Genomic DNA, 16809 nt, shown 5'->3' on the forward strand with positions numbered 1-16809 from the left:
CAAGCTCAGTGTAAAAAAAAAATCCCACAGAAAAGGAAAAGCAGTGTTTTTTCCTCATAATAGCATAAATAGCTTGTTTGAAATGTAGGTAGTGAATTGAAAGAGAGAGATATTTGTGCTTCAAATTAGAAATCAGACAGATAGAGTACTTCACTACACAAAAAATGTACACATAACCTACAAACAGTAATAAAAATGCAAATACCCCAAGCAGTTCCCATTTTTCATTAATTGAATCCACTTTTTCAAGGAGATCATTTGGTAGTAAAACGCCACCTTTCTTCAAAGCTTCAACCTTACTAAGCAGCTCCGTCTTTTTCAGGTCCCTGATGGACATTTCCACACTGTATCTCTAAAACGAGAAGAGAGAAGGAAAGCTATCATTAGGGAGACAGGTGTTCTCTGCAAATCTTTGAGCACAGAGTTAGTGACGCTCATGAGGGTTAAAAGTTTTTGTTTCCAATAAAATGTATGGGAAGGCTAAACCTAAGTACCTTGAGTCGTTGAGCAATATTGCTGAAAACAGTTAAAGTATATATTACTCACACATACATAAACATCCAAGGTATTCCATTTAGTTGACTAAAATTTATGTCACATTAAAGTAAAGTTTACACAAACATTGGGTCTTTAATTTAGAATATTCCAAGTAGGAAAATACCTGGTCTAGGAAAATTTACTGTTACAGTTAATTTGGGTCAACATTTGGCTCCAGAGCGCTGCCCATCCCTCATGTCTGCCCCACAAAGGACTCATGGTACAGGGTGGTACAAATAAAATGTTCCCTAAAGATTGTGTAAACTTCCTCCTTATTCTGTAAGTCTCCAGAGTTCTCAGTTAACCCTTTTTTCCCCATTTTCTTTTACTTAAAAATTGCATGGGCTTGAAGAAGAGGTACTTATATAGAGAAAAAAGCAAACCAGAGCTTTGAAATGGTTACAAATCTATGTTTCTTTATTGATTATTGTAAAATGTCCCCAAACATCACAATTGATTACAGTCCCCTCTCCCCCAATATACATTGTATTGTAACAAACTGCCAAGTGAGTCTCTGCTAAAAGATGTTTTGCTAGAGATAATGTAAATGCCATTTAATATGGCAGTTACTATAGTGACTCTCTTCAAATAACTCTATTTGGATAACTTCATAGTTAGAAAGTCTTGTATTATGAATAGCTATAAATGACTGTGTCTATATTTTTAAAAGGTACTACACACAAAAAACACCTCTGAGTTGAAAACTAGATTCTAGTTAAAATACTACACATATTTTACAACTTCAGCACATTGTCAAAGTATAATGGCAATCCCCATTTTTTTTTCTTTGAGCCATAAAAGTTGGGGCACTAAGGTTCTTGGTAGCACTGCTCCATTGCTCTAACCAAGCTAAGAGGAGCACCTTAACAGATCTAATAAGAAAAGCTTTTGTCGGGGCGCCTGGGTGGCGCAGTCGGTTAAGCGTCCGACTTCAGCCAGGTCATGATCTCGCGGTCTGTGAGTTCGAGCCCCGCGTCGGGCTCTGGGCTGATGGCTCAGAGCCTGGAGCCTGTTTCCGATTCTGTGTCTCCCTCTCTCTCTGACCCTCCCCCGTTCATGCTCTGTCTCTCCCTGTCCCAAAAATAAATAAACGTTGAAAAAAAAAAATTTTTAAAAAAAAAGAAAAGCTTTTGTCTGGGCAAATCAGCAAATCAGCAAGTTCAAAACCTGCCCAAGCATGTTATTCACCTTTAAACCATGATATTGTATATGATCCCAAACTAAAATACGATTGGAAGCAGCTTAAAGGAAAAGAAGGTGTGAAATCCTTGTTTTGGGTAATAGATCCTCAGCATTTACGTGCATATGTTTGCATACTTTTAGTTTCTTATTTTAATCTTTCATTTACGCTAAGCATGCACATCATTTGTATTATGTAAACTTCTCCAAATGTTAGTCATTTGTGGATCACAGAACAAAATGTTTTAAATGAGGTGATTTAAAGCATTTCATAGTATTAATGAATGTTGATCAGGGTGTCAAAGTATCCAAAATTACATGAATATGCATAACGAAAAAAATCAAGGGTTGTTTGAGAACTCTTCCAGAATTTGACCTGTGATAGGTGGGAGATTCTGATTGCATTTTCTAATGGCAGGCAATTACCAGGATCATGTTACTCCAATACTTAAAAAACACACTGGCCACTCGAGTTTTCTGGACCAAACACTCAACAAGTATTCCAGAAACCCAGATAGTGTTTTATTTATCAGAGTGATGATTGAGGAGAGGGCAATCTGCTTTATGTAATCAGATTCCCATCTAAAGATGATGCTGCCGACAAAGATTTACATAATTAATTTGGTAAGACTTCTTTGACATAATATTGGGGAAACCAGCATTTCGGGCAGGCAGACGAGTCCTATTCATCTTTTGCTTTTGCCACGTGCCCTGACAGAGGGAGTCCTCCGGCTGTGCCACCTGGGAGCAGCCTCAACCAGTTATCACTGTCACTTGTGACAATCTCATCCCCTCTCTTTATCCCAACTTTTAATGGCTCCCACATAGCAGATCAGTCAAGAAAGAGAACAGTTTAGATTTGGCCCATAAAAATAATAGTCTTATAATAATAAAAATATAAAAAGCAATTAATTTAATTTTAGACATAATAAAATAATTTTCTCTATGAAATGTGGTACAAGTAGTCACAGCAACCTCTAATAAATGGTTATTACATTAAAAAAACTTGTCTTTATGTACTCTCCCTGGTCTTGTCCCCACGTAACCTACTGTATAAAGAGCTTGATTAAAGATGTGATTGATGGACAATGCCTTCAAACTATAAAAGCTAAGATGATCCAGCAAATTATTAGGTGTGTTGGTATGTACCTGAAAGATACTAGAATGTCATGTAATTTAAGGCAAAAATATTTGTTCTTATTTTTGAGGCACTCTGAAGGTTGAATCTGATATGATTTCAGACCTCAAGCAGTATACGTATATAATAATGCAAACGTTGTTTTTGTTGATGCTCAGGACATTTTGCTCTTCTCTCTCCAACATCTTTTCAGAAGCATCAGACGGGGAGAATCAACGGCCTGCTCTATCAGTCATCCTAGCGACTAGGGCTACTTTATCCTGTGGTGAGAAGATAATTTAATCTTCATATTCATTTCACCCACAGCAGTAAGTGAGCAGAGGCTGCCCCATTGTGTCCTATAGCCTGGGATATTATGATAGAGACTACTCTTCAATAGCCAAAAATGAGATTAACGAAGTTAAAGTCAGATGGCTTTTCTTGAGTGCTAAGGTAAATAAGCATCCAGTATTTAATTTCCCCACAGCACCTGCTGTGGGCCTCTCTGTCTAGTCAAAAATAAAATATACTCTATTGAAAGGGCATATTTACATTATTAAGTGTATTTGCTTGGCCAATTCAATTTTGACTAATGAAGCCTCCTAATAGATACGTGAATGATCTAAATTAAAAACGCAGGCCACTTCTATCCTAAATGCCATTCCTACGTGTACAGAAGGTATACGAAGAAAACTTTAAAAACGGAGTTAAAAATAACCACCAATGTTAGCTTGCTGTTGTCACTAAAAATTAAGGAAGTTTTCAGAAATTCTCACTCAGTCCTTTCTTTTTAAAAGTACAAACGCTAAAATTGAATTATAAAACAAAGCCAGTAAAATAGGGATTTCTGAAGTAAATATAATTAGAAATGCATAAAGACTTGATTGAGATAACTTTTTTGACAGTTATGCTAAAGGCTCTTTTCCCTCCTAAAATCTTTTTTTTTTTTTTTTTTTGTTAAAAATCACACCAAAAATTCTGCCTAAATGGAGACTGGAACAATGCCTTGAAACAGTGTTAATTGTCACCATGGAAACCAGAAGAATAAGCCATTTTGAAACTGGTATAGAAGGCACACATTGAGAAACTCCAGCATTTTTCTGCCTCCCTCAATGTTAAAGAACAAGATGCCTTGTCACGGTGAGGTCAGAGAAAGAAAGCATCATAAAAGGGTTGTAGATACTCACTGTCTAGTAAATAAAAAAAATAGAAAATAAACTACATACAGCTAATGCTATAAGATTCTACCCAGTGAATCTTTTTGAAATAGAAAGATCATCAAAAGATGGCCAGGATTGGGGGATGGATTCCACCTAAGCAAAACTTCAGGGCTATATTATGTGAACCTTGCCCCCAAAGCTCCCTGGGAATTCTGCTGTTGTAATAAAACTTCAGAAGAGGAAAGAAAAAAGGCAGCATGATGGAATTCAAAATAATGCTCTAAAAGCACACAGAGAGATTAAGACATCCATTGTAAGACTTTTGTATGGTGCTTCTGTTGGTTATGCTGAAAAGAGACCAGACATTGCTGAGCAGAGAGTGAAGTTTTGGCTACGAGAAGCACAAGAATTAAACCAAAGAATTTTCTTGATTATTAGAACAGGGCTGTCTGATTCTGTGTCTTCGGGGTTTAAGTATTTACAACCTATACCATATTTTAACTGGGCTTGATGTGACTTTATATTAGGAAGAGTTAAACTTTAAGCAAGGAAAATGATCTAGTCATTAGAATAACAAATTTGAATATCTTTCCAAGTGCCAAGTAATACCACAAACACCTGTATATCCAGCATAATCTCCTTTCCTGTAAACACACAACAGATAGAGAAAATACAGTGGGGGGGGGGGTGGGGAATGTATTTTAGTCTTTTAACAAGAAAGCCTATGGTAGGAACACACCAAAACACCAAACTACCAGCAAAACTATATGTGGAAAATAGGCATTTTTGCACAAAAATGCAGAGATGTGTCTGTCCATGACTCCCACATTGTGTTTTCTGGCTAGTGTTTGCCCTCCTCATGCGAGACTTCATGGTGGCCCCTCGGCAAGTCCATGCCTAATGCCATTCAGTGGTGAACAAAGAGTCTTTTTATATGAAAGTCCAGGGTCCACAGCTCAGCTGTACATGCCCCCGCATGCTGGAATCTGCTAGAGGCCAGTGTCGTCTCTGCAGCACCTCTGGTGTTGCCCCCTTTTCCAGAACACCAGTGCCCAGCATCTCATGACGCATGTGATGTTTCACATTGAGCCAATTTCACCAACACTTTGGGAAGATGTTCGAGAATGAAGAAGGCGGCTCGAGCCCACGACAAATAAGAGTCGTTATTTCTTACAAACTCTTTGTATTTTACCATTAGCAATTTATGGCGAATAATTGCACAGAGAAATTATAAAGACTCCTACAATTGTCCTTGTAAATTAATAATAGGCTTTCTTGATTGGGATAAATTTGCTGCTGAGCCTTTGGAAAAATTAAAAAGTGCAATGTCATTTAAAATTGCCAGAACTCGCACAGCAAATTACATCTGAGGTTAAGAATTGAGTTTTACCCCCTCTTCTAGCTTATTCCATTTGCATGATCTGGAAATCACATTACATTGGCCATGTATTGTTAATTGGACATAGATTGCATTATCTTTAATATAAATCAAACTACAAATATTAAAATGAATTGCAAATTCCCTAATAGAAGATCATAAAACAATCTTTTTTAAAGTATCTCCCATTAATAATTTAATTCCAATTATATCACTCAGAAAACTTAAGTAGGAAACCTGGCAACTTATTTCTCCAATCATTTCTTTTACATAACAAATACCTAAGCCTTTGAAAATAAATACCCAGAGCGGTATTCATTGTTATAGAACAAAACTAAAAACACCAAGAACTGAAAACTTTTCATTCTGATTTCCTGTAAAATACTGCCTAAGAACACCAAGCCTGCCTGTCTTCTCCCTTCCCTGCCCATGTCAAGGGTGAGAAAAAAGTCTCCATTGAAAAGATTTACTAAGTTTAAGAACTATTGTAATCTTACTCTCTAAAATTATAAAATTGATTCTCCTTCTATTTATCTTTTAAAGGTTCTCTAGTCCCTTACATTTCTCTATAAATCTGATATCTTTCTGAAGCCTTTGCATGGCCTTTAATGAGTTTATATTAAATATTTAATACTGTTTAGGGCATATCTACTACTACCAAAAACAGTTATATTCCCAGCAGTCCCACTGTTTCAGGCAGAGGACTTGATTGATCCTCCTAGCCTGAATTGAGTAGAATGAAAAGAAGCAGTTGGAAAATAGCTGCAATCATTTAATGCAGATGACCTCTGACAGCCTCGCAGCTCTTCTATCTGAACAGAAATTTGCATGGGGTCTCTGTGCAGAGGAACAATGTAACCTAAATGGTAGACAATCTTTATTCTAATGAAGTGGGTGTCAAGGTCAATGTAAAACTGCAATGATAAATGGTGCACCACTAGGCAAGAGAAGTTGCATAGGCATTGTAGTGCTTTCACATTAATTGAAGACTGAAATGCGCTGCGTGAAAAGCACAAGCCTCTCTTTTCACCATAATGTGTTAATGCGCCAACGCCGAAATGATTTCTTCAAGATGTTTGCCTGTTGACACGTATCTTATTGCAAAAATAACGCAAATATGGAATTAGGGCAAAAATGGGCATTTTTAGAATTTAGCTTTTTCCTGTAATATAATTACAAAATTCTAAATAAATCTCCCCAAACAGCGTCCTGACACCTAATGTAATTCCTTTGATCCCTTTTTCTTTTCTTTTTCTATTTAGACCTGTCTTTAATTAGTTTCAACCAAGCAACCTTTATAGACCCCTTTGCTGGGTACTTTTATACTGAGCTAACTGTAAAAGAGGACTGAGGAGAGGAGAATCATTCAGATATTATTTTTTCTTCGCACTTCTAAGTTTTCTGCTTAGTCTGCAGTTAAGATCTTCAGGTATTGTTTGTCCTGAATGAAAATGTAATGAAAAGCCTATGGTTTGTAAAAGAAAATAACTATTTTCTAGTGTGAGAACTAGAAAACTATAATCTGGCCGTTTGACATTGCCAAAGTGACTACACAACAATAATTACACCGTTTCTTCAGTTGATCTAGCAATTCTGTGGCAGCCAACTTTTTTCATTATATAAAAATAAGGACTGTAAGCTGCTTTAAAAAAAAATCCTGATCTACTTAAGCCTGTAGAGGGGACATTGTTTGCTAATACACTCATTAGCAACCAAGCATTTTAACTTCATCAATTAAACAGGAAATGGAGTTGCACCATTAGTTTTACAGTTTGCTAAAATACTGATAAGGGCATATTACTAACCATTTGAGAAACATTTCCAGGCTCAACCCATAATATGTCATAAACTCGATGCATTTCTATGGTTGACTTTTTTTTTTTTCCTGATTCGGGTAGATGTAGCCACCGATCTAAAACTAAGCTTCCTGCTACAAATAGATTTTAATAGTGGAATTACACTTATACTAGTCAGAAACGGTCTACACATCTTTCAGTCTGTATTCTTGGTGACTAGGAGGCTATTAGTATGATTTACTAGAAAATAAATGATATTGCCAGTTTGTAATTCCGATGGAAAACAAACTGTTCCACATAGAATTTAAGATTCCTTAAATGGTAATTCAGAGGGAAAAAAAAATCTCAATATGAAGGAGGATAGTGAAAAAGATAAAGAAAAGTTACTGATGAACTGTTTAAAAAACTGTACAGCTTCATCTGTGTGTGATTTGTCAGGTCTGAAGCTTTGACGTGCCCAAGGGGCAGACCCCAGCGGGGAGTAGGCTGCCGAGCTAAATAGCTGTGAAAGAAGTCTTAATGTAGGATGGAATTCAAACTAACCTTGACATGACCTCAGGAAAAATATGCAAAAAGTAAAATGAATGCACTCTGCAAGATACATCCTAATTTTGTGGTGGAGCTGGTTAGTTTTACAAACATAACTGAGACCTTAAAAGAAAAATAGAAAGCTAGTAAAAGGGGCAAACTTTGGAATTCAGGCAAAAAACGTAAGCAAGCATGATGTGTTACTGTGAAGGCATGTGAACCATTTGGAAAGAATCCAAATAAAAACCCACACCGAACAATATTGTTGTCAGCCTGTCTATTCAAGAAAATTGTTTTTTTTAGGTTGAATATAAATGACACAAAGCCAAGATTACATCACTGCATTACAAAGTCTGTTGTGGTTTTTAGCTGAACAAGCCCCATGGATCTATTGGTTTAGGACAGTAATTCAGTAAGGAGGTTTTAATGTGTTATTTTTCCTCCAGTGACAATAAAAAATAGAGGAATTTAAGGAAGAAATATCGTGGGTGCTCTCCAGTCTATCGCTTGCTTTTGATCTGTATTTGATAAGCCAAACTCACATTTTAGTTGAGGCATTGAGTCTTGATTTGACTGTATTATAAAATTTTGCCTGTTTTGAAGTGATCGGCTTAGGAGGAAGGCATTTGTTCTAGCTCCCCGGCCAAGAACTGGCTAACTCATTGGATATATGGAAATTTTAATTGACTGTCAACTTGTGTAGAAATTCAATCCTATTACCTTCTCAATGCAATTTTGTAGCAATACCAGTTATTTACTACACTACTAACCAGATTTTAAACATAATTAGATTGCTAAGAACATACACCCAAAATCTAATGACTTAAATCCCTACAGCAAGGATGTGAATTCCTGTATCAGGTGTATGTGCTTCTATTAGATTTTCATAAGCATAAAGGGAGCAGAAGGATGCAATCATTTAGAGGCACAGAAGTACAAGGAGTTTTCCTGAGAACCTGTTGAACAACCATATGCAATGATCACTGTTTAATGGATAGGTTATACCACAGGTTGTTTTTTGGTCATCTTATTCAATATTTTTTTATTAATGACACATATGAGTAAAATACATATATGGCAATGTTGATTTGATTGGCTGATTACACTAATCTCAGTGACCAATAAATAATAATAAATATCTTATGTCAGAGATCAGAAATTCAAATATCTACAGGTGGTGGTATACTAGTAACCCAGCTCTCTGGGGGTGTGGGGGAAGCCCTGATTTATGGTGCTTGCTGATTTCCCTGGTGTATATACTCCCACCATGGCAGATTTCAAACTACCAAAAGTTGCTACTGCTAGCAAAACTCCTGAATATTTAACAATCAGCTCTCTTGAGCCAGTACTGGCCAGCTCCAATAGCCTACTAGCTGGCAACTAACTAAAGTAGTTGAGCTGAGCTAAGTCATTTTCTTTCATATTCTAACTACTGCCAGTGTCTTGGAAAAAGAGAAGTGTTTTCTCTACTAAAGGAAAAACAATGCAAAAATGTGATGATTACTAACATTTGATCCCAGTGAAGGGGCAATTGGAAGAAGTAGTGTGGATTGTGGAGGATAGGAGAATACAAGTTTCCTCTAAAAGGGGTAGCCGCTAGTCAGCTTTGCCAACTGTTCACATGTGAGAATATGGCTTCAATATGGCTTCTATATGGACAGGTATATGTATTTAAGAGCAGATAGAAATATATATTTTTATGTGAAATCTCCTAACTTTTATATGTTGAATTAAAAGTTTTTAACACCTACAGGCCAAACTATATCTTTGAGTTGGATCTGAATGCGTAGGCAACTGCTTCACAGTGTCTATTTATGACGATACTATACTCTAAAGGGAACACAATATGCTGGCATAGTAGATTAAATCTAAGTAGGAGATAAGATCAATGTCAAGTCTGAGTTCATAATCTCTCCCTGATAAAAAAAAAATACAAAAACTGTACACACAATAGAAGTTAATAGGCTTCATTGTCATTAGGTTCAATGAGTCAACGGATAGTGGAAGGTAAATATAAAAAAGGAAATATGATTTGGAGCTGGACTGAAACAATCACAGGGTTATAAATAAGAAAAGTAACAAATCAGCTCGACTATGATTTACTAAGCCCAAACCTGCAGTCCTGGTTCTGGTTGGGTTCCATTTTCCAAGGGAGACTTAGACAATGTATAAAATGTCCAAAGGAGAACATTCAAGGAAGGCAGAATATTAACACTTCTCCAAGGAGCAGGCTGTTGAAGGAGCTGAAGATAATTCAGCCAAGGAGTAAGGAAGAATTGAAGATGACAGAAGAGCGGGAAGGACATGTTAGCAGACTTGGAAAATTTAGAGGGCTTTCAATAGAAAATATTCATTTCTTTCATCTGATCTCAGAGATCAGGAATGGGCTCAGAGGCTAAAGAGTAAGTAGAAATGAAGCCTGGGCAACAGTGAGTTTCCACTTACCACAGGTATTCAAACAGAGACCAGAAGTCTATCTGGTTGGGAAATTTTATGAGACAATAGGGCATTAAATGAGGATTGGCCTAGAAAATAAAATTGAAAGTTCTCTACTTTAAAAAGTTGAGTTTCTTTGGGCTCACATCTGCCAAATAAGCCGTAACAATCATATTATTATGTATAGAAAGAATGCCAAGATCAAAACACACCAAGTTAAGAAGAAGCCATCATTTACTGAACAAGACTCACATATAAGATTCTCATGTAGAGAAACCCAGGAGAACAATAAGGGAGCAAAGCTACAACCACATAAAACGTAAGCCATACAATCTAAGCTCAAGATAGGGCATGAAAAATGAGAAGAAAAGACAAGATTAAATGAAAATCCTCAAATCATCCTCAATCTGTCCTACTTCAGGAAAAATACTTCAATCATTGAATTTGAGGTATTAAACGAAACTTAAATATTTTATAGGAAACTTCTATAGAATATATGCAGTTAAGTCCATATTTCAACAAGGTCTTTCTTGTAGATTTTTTTTAAGACAAAAACTTCACAAATACCAGTCTCAAAAATTTTCTTCCATCAATGCAGAACTTTCTCTAACATATTGAAGAAATGCATTATATACTCTTGCTGCCAGCAGTGTGGGCATAATGGCAATTTCTCCTCCATGCTATGAAACTTCATGGTTGTGCTATATTATGTTGAAAATCTGCACATCTCAATGGGTTTTCTGTGCATTCCAATGCACTTCAGTGACGATGTGGATCATTGCCATAATACATCATGACTGTTCTAATTACGGTTTCATTATGATGCACCATATCAGGGCTGTCGTAATGTCATGTCAGCACATAGTAAGAATAGTTATGCAATTATGTAATATCTGTTAGAGTACGCAATGTAGGAAGAAAAAAGACATGAGGAGCAGCAATTAATGTAATGACACTCAGTTTTCTCCTTTTAAAAAGTTTCCAATTCAAAAGTATTATTTCTTTTGCTTTCCATCTTCTAACCTAAACAAATGCCTTGAAATACATCTATTTTTGCTTAATTGGGAACTACTGTAAAATTTAATGGATTTTTTTAATAAGGCAAAATAAGAAGAGAAAAGGGACATCTGACTTGAGCTGTTCTCCACATGTCACAGAAGAATGAGACATGCTAGAAATCTACTATATGCTAGAAATCCAGTAAAAATTTGAATGTAGTAAAGCACAGTCCACTAAAGGCTTACTATTATGCAAACTTCAAACACAAGGTCACCTTCTTCTGTCTTCTTTAATCTCTTGTGTAGACATAGAACTTCTTACCTTACCCCTTAAAGCTTGATTGACCAGCTATGTCTTAAGTAAACTATGATAATGAAATGAGATAAAGCACTGATATCCACACTTAACTTCCCTGAATTAGGACCATAAATATATACTTGCCTTTAGTCTAGCTGTCAAAATATACTCAAATATCTATTAAAAAAAACAGCAATCTTATTGTTTGTCTTATATTTGAAGAATAAACTCTCAAAGGATGAGGACTATACTTTGTTTGACCAATCACGGAGTACCTTGAATATTTGAGATCTTTAGAAAACATTGAGTCAATGGATAGTTTCTCAAATGAAATGACGCATGAAATGCTGTTTGTTGTTTTAATATATAACCATAGGAGAATTTATATATCAAAGCTTACCCCCATATCTCTATAGCTGAATTATAGGCCTGTTCAATGCAAGTATTTATAATAGAAATGCTGATGAAGCCTAAACACCATGGACGTATATGGTTGTGCAGCGGCAGCCATTTCAAATATAGATATATTTTTAGTATTAGGAGGCACCGAGTTTGTTTAAATCTGGACTTTTTTTTTTTTTTTACAATTGCAAGTAATGTTAATAGCACACTGTAAATGTTAAGGCTAAGTGTGCAATGTCAAAATAGATTGAATCTCTCTGAAAATTGGAAATTCAGGCTTTTCAAACGTAATCCAGATGTTTGGCTTTTATTCAGATTTCAAGAAAGAGGGAACTAATATGATATAAAATTCATACATGCATATTTCATTAGTGCCTTTTGTATTGCTGAATTAAACATTCTGAAACGTGCTTTTCCCAAATCACAGAGTTTTAAACCAAAGCAGTTGCCAAGATATTGCGCACCTCAAAAATAATGCCAAATTAATTTCATAAGGAAGAGACTATATATTTCTCATGTTAATGCTGTTGATAATGCTTCTTCAAAGAGAATGCCTTGCTTTCTCTTTGAGGATGACAAGAAAAATGAGAGGTAGAATACTGTAGCCATAGTAGTTTATCAAAAAGATATTGCTTCAGAACATGGTGACTTTGGAAATCCATGAGAATCAGTGGCCCAAATGAAGGCTGAAAGCACTTTCCCCCATATTGCCATTATAAAAAACTATCTTGTCAAGGTTAGTGCAAATGGGCGTTCCCCAGGGACTATGGCCACTAGCTCTGAGAAACATATCCACAACTCACTATGTTTGTACGTTTTAAGACAAAGCCAATCAAAACATTTCCAGAGTTACTGCTCTCAAAACACAATGGAAATGCCATCGCACCTTTATGTATTCACATCGAGGCTTTTTCTTTTTAGAGCACTTATGACTTTTTACATCTATAATCTTAACAGACCCAAATGCCATGGAGTTTTTCTTGGTGACCACCCAAATCCCTGAACTGTAAAATATTTGATGCCTTAGGCCACTTTTTTGAGGGTACTCTAGTACCTTCACAGCAGATGAGGATGAATGTAGTTACAGAATTACATTATAAATTCCAACAGTGGAGTGTGTAACATCATGGATCATGTGTTGATCACCCTTTATCCACTGTAACTTTTAGCATTCTGGGTTAGATGTAGAAGGTAGTTGGAAAACATTTTATTCATTTGAATTTCTCCCCCCAAAAAGGCCAAGGGAGCCCATATCATCTGTTGAAATATATGTCAGGTATAGTATTAGTACACAGAAATGAGAAGCATGTGATTGCCTCCATTTATCTTTGAACATTAGGCACACCTGGATGGCTCAGTTGGTTAAACATCCGACTCTTGGTTTTAGCTCAGGTCATGATTTCACAGTTCGTGACTTCGAGCCCCACATCAGGCTCTGTGCTGATGGTGCGGAGCCTGTTTGGGATTCTCTCTCTCCCTCTCTTTCTGCCCCTCCCCTGCTCACAATGTCTCTGTCTCTCTCAATAATAATAATAATAATAATAATAATAATAATAATAATAAAATGAACATCATGCTCAGTGAAAAACTTACTTGATCAGAACTTCCAATATAGAAGTATTACTCTCAATTTTTAGACAGAAACTGTGAACAAAGTTAATTGTTTCCCATGGCCAGGAATGGTTAACATAAGAAAAGCTTCTATAAAAAGTATCAGGGAAAAGAGGAAGGTGACAGAAACCTTTTCAATATTTAAGGACACCTTTTGGGAATTCACAGTTTTCTCATAGCAATAATATTTGGCCACGATGCAAGAGGCTGGGTCCAATTTCCAGTTCCAACGCCAGTCTGCTATAGACTTAAAAATCTTTCTGTTGTAGCCTCTTTGATTGGCTTCTTTGGGGTACATGTCCATATTTACTACAGAGAGATCTTAAGGAAATAAACTAGAGGCTTCAGGCTTTAAGCTTTAAGCACTGTTTGTTGCTTCAGCATCAGAAAGTTTGTCATTTCAATGGATTGTTTTCTTTTTGTTCTCCTATGGCAAGCCCATGGGGAAAGTAAGTGATATCACTTCTGTCTTACAGATTAGAAGTTGATACACAGAAGCTAAGTGACTTGCCCAAGGTTGGTAAGATATCTCTAAAATCCAGAACAGAACTTTCAGAAGGAATTTAGCTTAATTTGTTAGGCTATGCTGTTATTCTTGAAAACACATCTTTAGATATCGTCCAGAGTTGTGAAGAAATTAGTAGGCCCTGGGGGTACAAAGTCAATAAGGTCAAGAATGCCATTCAAAATGACTGGAACCAGGTTCATCAGGGATATTGGCCTGTAATTCTCCCTTTCAGTGGGGTCTTCAGTAAGGGATGAATCACTGGGTTCTACTCCTGAAACCAATACTACACTGTATATTCATTGAATTTAATTTAAATAAATAAATTAAACACACACACAACAAACAAACAAAAAAATAAAGTGACTTCTGGGTGGTCAAAACACACTTAAGAACTCCACCCTTGCAGCTCCTATGGCCAGATTCATTTGGTATAATTTCATCTTCCAAACCTCCACAAATTTTTAGTAGCATGAAGTTGAGGCTAAAAGGGCAGATAGGCTCTCACTGATAGTCATAGTTGTTCAGAAGAATGATCGCTCATAATTTAAAGAAGCTCTGAGGTACAGGTGAAAATTTCTTAGCATAAACTAAGACTACAAAGAATAAACAAACCTTGGTTATGATACTTGCTTTTCAGCATTTTTCCAGCTATGTGAGGGAGTCTGCCATAAACATTCAAGGAAGTTTATTGGAACAGATCCATCAAAAAGAAACACAATGTGTGTGTGTGTGTGTGTGTATCCAATCACAAGAGTGATAAAAGTGAGAAAGAGGAGGGAGTAAAGATTTAGAGAACAAAATGAAAGAAATGCACAGATGGATGGAGAGAAAGTAATAAGTAAATAGGGGAAATTACAAAGGTTTTTCCAGATAGGGGAAACAGTAACAGTCCACAGAGAATAAAGCATAAAAACTAATAAAAATAGAGAATGTTGCAGAAGGGGAAAGAAATCACAGCTAGAGAGAAGGTTTTCGGTGAATGGTTCCTCTGAAATAATCAGATGAAAGAATATGATAATGATGACTTAAAATTTTGCATAGGGGCTGCAAAAATCTAGCAAGTGGAGATCTAAACAAAAAAAAAAGCAGAAGTACTAGAATGTGGCCATTTAGGGCAGCCATAACGCTGGATAACTTTTCAAGAAGAAATAGGTCCTAACATTGGTGATTTCGTTGGATTTTCTCTAAGCATGTCAATAGGGAGCCCCTGGACTGGGCACCACTTTCTTTGTGACTGTTACTTCTGCCTTTGCTTTATGGTGGCTTGCTATAGTGAGGGACTTTATTTCATATTTCCTTGGTCATCCCATCTGTAAAACAGGGACAATGATATACTTACCACTTATCCACCATAGACATTTTAAGATATAAATAGATCTTGTTTGTATGAAATTTCAGTTTGCTATGTATAATGTACTATTTTAAAACAAAGTCTTTGATTTTAATATGTTTGTAGTATGACATTCTCATCTGTTACCCATTTGCAAGGTAAGACTGCATATTTCCCATTTGTTTTTGTTATATGTCTTAGGAATAATGTATTGTAACTGCTGTTCACATTAGAGGATAAAATAGGTCACACAGGAATGGAGTCACTGAAAAGGTAAATAATATTTATATATAACATATATTATATATATTTATTAAAATACATATTTATTAACTATGTATATACAGTTTCCTTCTTTTAGAAAATGTATCAACAAAGTGTTACTATTTTTCTCTACCATTAATGGAAGGAGGAGGGAATATGTTGATATTACCTAGTAAAACTACTTCTCAAAACCTACATACACATAACCATTTGATCACTAGGTTCTATAAACATGGTAATAGACAAGGACCCATGCCAAATATATTAATTTGTGAATCAGTGAGATTCAACGAGTTTGGCAAAAATAAATAAATAAATAAATAAATAAATAAATAAATAAATAATATATGCCTGGAATTAGATTGCCCATTTTTGGTTTTGCATTTCCAAATGGATTATAAATTACTTAAGAAAAAGGATAATCTTCCTTTTATTTTGTTTTTTCATAGCATATAATAATCCCCAACAGACTGGACAGCAAAATTTGTTCGCATTGCTTGCTAACTGTGCAATTCCCTGTGCCTTAGTTGCTCATCTGGGGATACTAACGATACTTCTTTCACAAGCTTGCTGTGAGGTTTGAATGCATGCATATACGCAAAGATCTTAGAACAGCTCTGTTACATAAAAAGCACTATATATAAGTGTTTGTTCAAACTTGATCCAATGTTGCCTGCTAAGAAAATATGACCTTTTGCATAACTTTTCTCATCTCCTTTATGCCATTAGTTTGTATATTTATGTATATAACTTCCCTTCACTAAAGAAAACACTGAATCTAGGATTCAACATTCAATGGAAAAGTCTCTTGCCTTTTGTTGACTTTAATTGAACACATGGACAAAAGCAATTATGATGTGTTGCTCATTTCCTACTCTTCTCCAGTGTATCTTCCTGATTTTGGTAAAGTCCTTGTTAGGTGTCACACCAAACCAACCCCTACCTCTGAAGGTTTTCCTCCCCCACATCCCATTCTTCTGCAATGCACCTATATCCATTCCACCTATTTACATTCCATCCAGCAAGTCCCAATTCAAATATCATTTCTTCTATGAAGATGTTCTAAGAAGGCTAGCACTTGTTTTTTGGTACCACACATATTTGTTATCTTTACTATTCTTTTGTGTTTTTTGGTTTTGCTTTTCCAAATGGATTATAAATTACTTAAGAAAAAGGATAATCTTCTTTTTATTTTATTTTTTCATAGCATATAATAATCCCCAACAGACTGGACAGCATCATTTTCTACTTTTCCCTACTTTTAAAG

At 35.8% G+C, this 16809-nt stretch overlaps 1 protein-coding gene across 6 annotated transcripts in view; it reads right to left on the minus strand.

Moving 5' to 3' along the window:
- The window catches only part of AKAP6 (A-kinase anchoring protein 6), a 493633-nt gene that overhangs the window by 98267 nt on the left and 378557 nt on the right, over positions 1-16809 (minus strand). For all 6 annotated transcript variants that reach the window (XM_025919741.2, XM_086709961.1, XM_086709963.1 and 3 more), the window contains one exon: positions 206-352. In XM_025919741.2, coding sequence (XP_025775526.1) covers positions 206-352 — 147 coding nt within the window. The remainder of the gene's footprint in view (positions 1-205; positions 353-16809) is intronic.

The sequence above is a fragment of the Puma concolor genome, chromosome B3 (assembly GCF_028749965.1).
Source record: "Puma concolor isolate L17-30 chromosome B3, mPumCon1.1.hap2, whole genome shotgun sequence".
NCBI lineage: Eukaryota > Metazoa > Chordata > Mammalia > Carnivora > Felidae > Puma > Puma concolor.